This window comes from Echinops telfairi, unplaced genomic scaffold (assembly GCF_000313985.2).
Source record: "Echinops telfairi isolate 266 unplaced genomic scaffold, ASM31398v2 ScPeMD7_7412;HRSCAF=8450, whole genome shotgun sequence".
In the NCBI taxonomy this organism is placed as follows: Eukaryota; Metazoa; Chordata; class Mammalia; order Afrosoricida; family Tenrecidae; genus Echinops; species Echinops telfairi.
In genome coordinates, this window is record NW_022111312.1 from 10113707 (window position 1) to 10120268 (window position 6562).

The 6562-nt window shown below is 41.8% G+C and overlaps 1 protein-coding gene and 1 pseudogene across 1 annotated transcript in view; both read left to right on the top strand.

The window, feature by feature from the left end:
- Positions 1 to 6562, top strand: part of RNF10 (ring finger protein 10) — a 42462-nt gene that overhangs the window by 12636 nt on the left and 23264 nt on the right. Inside the window, exon 2 of the mRNA XM_045296742.1 lies at positions 3521 to 3717. Within this exon, the coding sequence (XP_045152677.1) occupies positions 3521 to 3717 (197 nt within the window). The remainder of the gene's footprint in view (positions 1 to 3520; positions 3718 to 6562) is intronic.
- Positions 3725 to 6532, top strand: LOC123522451 (annotated as a pseudogene).

A 6562-nucleotide genomic window follows, 5' to 3' on the forward strand; every position in this document is an offset into this window, starting at 1 on the left:
GGAGACACTCAGTTGGTGTTCTCTCAATTCCTAGAGCCGCCTTTTTCCCCCATGACTTTATTGCAGCTTGAACTTCTTGAATAGCATTGGCTCTTGATCATAATGCTGCCTCCTGAAATAGTTAAAGGTCTACGAAGTCTTGTTGAAATCATTCTGTGTACCTTCCATTTTCTTTTGATGCGTCTTGCATTGTTCACATTTTTCCCTATCAGTTCTTCAGTGTTTCAATTCAAGGCTTGACTTTCTTTAGTTCTGTCACCTTGGTTTTCTAACTCTAGCTCTCTGCGTGTTTCATAACACCTCATTTTGTCTTCTTGAGCCGCCTTTTGAAATACTAAGTTCTTTTATGTCATCAATTCTTCTTTCACCTTTAGCGGTTTCTGCCATCTAGACCTCCATTTGGTCTTTTTTAATGACGTGTATTGTTTCCTTGTCGTCTCACAACTTGTCTGGACTTCAGGCACTAGTTCTGATGCATCAAATCTAGAGAGAGACTTTCTGAGTTCTTGTGAAATTTACTCAAGATTGTATTTGGTATTTGCAAACTTGCTTTAATTTTCTTGTTTCAACTTCAACTTGAGTATGAGCAATTGATGGTCTCTTCCACAGTGAGCTGCTGGCCTTGTTATGACTGCTATTTAGCTACAGATGTATAGTCAGTTTGATTTCTGTGCAGTCCACATGTACAGTGGCCATGCATGTTGTTGAGAAAAGGTATTTGTAATGTAAAGCTGTTGGTTTTGCAAAATTCCACTGTGCACGTCTGGGCTTGTCTCTATTACTAAGGCCATCTTTCCATCTACAGATATTTTTTTGCTTCCAACTTTGACACCAGTCACCAGCGCATCATAGTTGCATGTTTGATTAACTACAGACTGACAGATAAAATGTGGTAAATCAAATAAAATGAAGGTTAAAAGGTATTGATTGCTGTTCATGAATACTGGTAACTCTAAATTTATTCTTCCCAGATTAAAAAAAAATGGACCTATATCTTGTAATTGGACCAGAAAAGCAAGAAACATGATTTCGTTTTGTTTTAAGAAGTGAACCTCCTTCTTTTGTTTATTTATTTAGAACAGTTTCATTGGTACTTCTCCCACATATCCTATAATTCAATAGTTCAATCATGTCAAGGAGAGTTGTACAGTCCTTACCACAATCAATTTTAGCACATTTTCTTCTTCTTTATACTCACTCTTAGTGTAATTGTTTTGTTTTTTTTTATCCTGTGGGGAAACTACAACAAAATTTTCTTCAATTCAGCACCTTGTACATGTATTCTTCAGTGCCATTGATTACACTTGGTTATGCAACCATTATTGATGTCCTTTTTCAAATTATTCCATCACCATTAACATAAACACAGTGGCCCCCTAAGCAAAAACTCTTCTTCCTTCACCCATGGTAACTTTGGGTTTTTTGTTTTCTTTGTTTTTTATAGTTTTCGTGATATAAAATTCACATATCATGCACTCCCATTGTTAAGTCACTTTTAAAAAGAGCATGTCCTTATCACAATCAGTTCTGGTACTCCCTCCCCCTCCTGCATTCATTGATTGCTCCTCCATTCCCTCCCCCACCCCATAAACTCTTTCCTGGGCTGTTGTCTCTGTTCATACATTACTTCTGTTTTTCATAAACTGGGAAACACAATACAAAGGAAAACAATGAAGTAAAAGAAGAAAGTAATGTGATAATAATATAAAGATAAAAATAAAGAGTAAAAATGAAAAGATCACCAACAATATGACGATATTAAACAAAAGACAGAAGACGTGTTTGCCATGAAACAAGTGGCCCAGTGTCATACCGTAGTCTGATCTACCATGATCAGGTGTGTACTACTCTGTCAAATATTTAAGCTGTTCAAGCCCCTCCCCTGTGGCCAGAGGGGATCTGTCGGGCTCAGTCTGACTAGGTACTCTGCAGATGGGTTTTGGGTTCCCACTGCCCTCCATAGCCTTTTACAAATTGGGTGTTCACAATTTAAGCTCAAATGATTTCCCCTTGTCATATTTGGATTTTGTTTTCGTCATCTTTGGATCATCCAACACAGGCTGTGTGCTTCTTCCATGTGGACTTAGTTGATGCCTCACTTAGATGGCTAACAAACTTTTTTTTTTTTAAACATTTTATTAGGGGCTCTTACAACCGTTATCGCAATCCATACACACATCAATTGTGTTGGCTAACAAACTTTTAAGACGCCAGACACTATTTCAGTTGGTAGCCGGACACCAACTGCTTTCTTCACCACACTTTGCTGTAGCACCCTTATCTTCAGTGATCTCTTCTTGAAGGCAGATATCAAGCAGGGCCAAGTTATAAGAACTAACTGTTTTATGATTGAGGCTAGAATTAAGTGTGAGCCCAGAATCCATCTACAGGTCCATAGATTATGAACAACTCTGGTTTACTTTGGCGGTCATATTATGACAAAAACAAAAACCAACAAGAATGACAACCAAAGAAAACAAAAAGACCTAAACGAAAAGGGAAAAAAAGAAAAACATTGTCGATCATCCTGAGATATAAGGCAATTGCATTGATAACATCAATAATTTATCCAATGTCATAGAGTTTAAGGTGCTGTTGATATGAGGAGTTTATCTGACTATAGTACAGCTGCAAGCTGCAATCCATGAGATAGTACTTTGTACAGATTGATTTCTTAATTGATTGAGCTCCGTTTACCTTGAGCATGGAGATTGGACGTAAGGGAAAAATTTACTGTATCATTTCTTACAAGGGCAGATCCTTGACTCAGCTTTATATCTGTCATATTATTCCAAGGGGAGCATTGAGGTACTAAATATATGGTGGACCTGGGTCTCCTTTCATTGGGCGCCCACTAAGCCAGGGGTCCCACCCAAGGTCCAACAACTGCCCTTCCCACAATCTTGGGGTGACCATCTATTAACTCCTCTACCAACGGGGAGAAGAAACATTTTTTTAAAAAGATAAGACAACACATGCTAACTTAAAATGCTTATAAATCTCAATTTCTTTTTGTCTGTCAATTTTAAAACTTCTCAGTTGTCTAGAAATACAGTAATTACTGTTGTATTCTATGCCTTTTGGTTTTACCTGGTCTGCCTGAGCCAAGCCCTTGCAGTATTGACTCTGCTGTAGTAATTTACAGGCAAGTGATGTTTTCTGTCTACCTCTAAATACAACACTTATCCTTAGGTAATGGCTACCCTCTTTGTCATTTCTTCTGAATTTTATGTAAGCAATAAATGAAGAAAGCTGGGGGAGGAGGGCGCAGAGACTCTTGGCTGAAGACTCACTATGCTGTGTAATGGAACCCTGAGACTTCATCAGTTACAAACAAAAGTCAAAACCTGGTCTTTGTGGTAGCTTGCCTAAAGTGCTGATGCACTGGGTAAACTTAGATTTCCTACACGGTAGGGAAAGGCCCAATCCCTGGTTGAACCCGTTTTGCTGGAAGTGGAGGAAAATTGGATAGGTCTATGGATCATTTCTTAATTCTTCCTTTTTTGTTTTTTGCTTTCAGATGGAAAGAACTCAAATGGATCCAAGCGTTTTAACCGTAAACGTGAACCTTCCTACCCCAAAAATGAAACTTTTAGCAACCAGCCCCGTCGCTCCAGTTCACAGAAAAGCAAAACTTTTAATAAGATGCCTCTTCAAAGGGGCGGCGGCAGCAGCAAACCCTTTAGCGCTTCTTTTAATGGTGGAAGACGAGATGAGGTATGACCTTTGAGAATGTGTTTAATGGAACATAAGAAGCGCAAGATCAGATTCCCACCTCCTGGTTTATTGGTACTTGGGGAGTAGGGAGCAGGAGGTGGCAGAGTAAGATGGCTGAAGTAGAGAATTAATTTGGTGTGGAACTTTGCCTCTTTCCCTCGAAGGTTGTAAATACTTTTCCTAGTGGAAGAAGGTAATCAGATAGTCATGGATTATGAAAGATTATTGCAAATAGGGAGCTAGTCTGGAAGTACAAGTACTTTTGAAATAAAAGATGACAATGATATTTGCCTAGTAGAATACCAAAATGTAAGGTGCTCAGATCTTTAGTCTTAATTTACTCCTAGTTTCTTAGGGGTGTCTGTCTAAGCGCACAAAGGTTAACATAGAAGGATGCTTAACAGCAGTGTTTGTAGTTAGAGAATTTAGGAAACGACTTAAATCATTAAGGGATTGGCTAAATCAGTTTACCCTGGTGTTTGTACTGTTTCATGTGTGTTAGCGTAAAACAACTGTTTATAGCTCCATTCATGCAGGAATGGACCATTCTGCTCACATGTACTCCTCACTTGCTGTGTGTCAGTAATCACGTAGGAATCTGGACCACATCACTGAACCAAATATTGTCTTGTTCATTAAGTAGGTTATTTTCTCAATTGGGGAGATGCTGAAGCAAACTATTATGTAAGCCAGGCAGCGAGTGGAACTACAGAGGAGAGGTTAGAGGACTGATCTCAGAGTTGAGTGTTGAGGAACCAGCAAAAGATTGCAGAAGTGGGCAGTGTGTGGTCCATGGGTGGTCTGGGTATAATTTAATTTCTGAGTGGCCCGTGGGCGGCTAGTGAACAGCTCATGTGAGATCAGTGGGTGGTCCTACAGGCCAAGGGCAGGACTGAAAATTGACCACAAGATAAGGAAATGTGGAGATGAATCTTTAGCCTTGAGCTGCCTGAGTGGTGTGATGAGGCCTGATCCCGATGGCATCCATTCCAGAGAGAAAGGGAGGTGGGAAGAAGCGGAAGGATAGGCAGACTTTTCAGTGTCTCTGAAGGGGAAGGGAGAAGCAAGTGAGGCAGTTCCTGGGAAGGTGAGGTCAAGGGATTTAAAAGGTGAAGAAATTGCAGCATGTTTTTGTTGAAAGGACAATTGAAGGAAAGGGGAGGGAATTGCTGCTGCAGTGTCCTTGAGTAAGAGAGACATTGGGACCCAGGCAAAAGTGGAGGAGAGCTGGTGGTGTTGGTCGGTGGACAGGAGGTGTTCTTTTCCGATTGTTGATCTTTTCTCAGTGACCCGTACACAAGGGTAAGGAGAAAGTGCTGTCGTGGGGCTCCGTTCATCCAGACGTGGGTAGATGTCACACAAATAGGTGTAAACAACCGTGTCTCTGGTGGATGGCTGCAGTCAAGTTCTTAATACATTTGTCTTAGTCTCAGTGGGGTGCCTTAAAACAAAAGCTTGAATTGAAACGGTGGCTTCAAGGGGCCTTGAAATTCAAGAGAAAGAGGCCAAGCTCAAGGTTATGGCAGCTAGTTTTCTGGAGTTTCGAAGAGGTTATCTTGGTAGATTTTCATGAAGGACATAGGACAATCATTGGGGCTTAGAAGCAGGAAGTTTGATCGTGGTGGGCACAACGTGAGCCCGTGGCGGGCTGGGGAAATGGCGGCTTCTGGGGAGAGCGGGCCTGTGGACAGCGGGGGCGGCATGGAGGAGGCGTTTATGACCTTTTATAGTGAGGTCAAACAAATAGAGAAGAGAGACTCGGTTTTAACATCCAAAAATCAGATTGAAAGACTGACCCGTCCTGACTCCTCCTACTTCAGTTTGAACCCATTTGAGGTTCTTCAGATAGATCCTGAAGTGACAGATGAAGATCTAGAAAAGAGATTTCGGCAGTTGTCGCTATTGGTGCATCCTGACAAAACCCAAGACGATGCTGACAGAGCACAAAAGGCTTTTGAAGCTGTGGGCAAAGCTTACAAGTCGCTACTGGATCAGGAACAAAAGAAGAGGGCACTGATGTAGTTCAGGCAGGAAAAGAATACGTGGACCAACACACTGTGAAAGAGCGAAAACAACCGAAGAAAGAAGGGAAACCCACAAACGTGGAGGAGGATGACCCAAGCTGTTCAGACAAGCAGTATATAAGCAGACCATGAAACTCTTGCTGAACTGGAAATTAAAAGGAAAGAAAGAGAGGCCAAAGAGATACATGAAAGGAAACGGCAAAGGGAAGAAGAGATTGAAGCTCAAGAAAAAGCCAAAGAGAAAGCGAGTGGCAGAAAAACTTTGAGGAAAAGTCGAGATGGCCGAGTGGACAGCTGGCGAAATTTCCAAGCAAACACAAAGGAGAAGAAAGAGAAGAAAAACCGAACCTTTCTGAGACCACCAAAAGTAAAAATGGAGCAGCGTGAGTGACCCTGCTGGGCCCAGGCCACAGAAGCGTCCACCAAGGGCCTCCCCTCCTGCTTGGAAGGACTCGTTCTCTCTCCCACCTCCCCCCACATAGAATAGTACTTGCTTTTTAGTCCACTGTTTCAGTACTCTGTGATATCAGTCAGAATAATTCTTTTGTACATTGACAGGAGGGGCTCAGTTAAAAACAGACAAACGAAAAGACCTCCCCGCTCCCTGCCCCCGAAGCAACCCGGGTAGGAAGGTGCCGCCCTTGGGGCTCCTTCTGTCTCCACGGCCTGGAAGTTCATGTTTCGTACTTTATGGAATTGTGATGGCTAGAGACTTCACGTGGAGTTGATGGAAATCATTCAATTAAAGCTGTTGCTTACAGTGGTGTTGCATTACTTCTGCAGAGACAAGCCTGGACCACCTTAGGAAGCCCCTGTTCTTC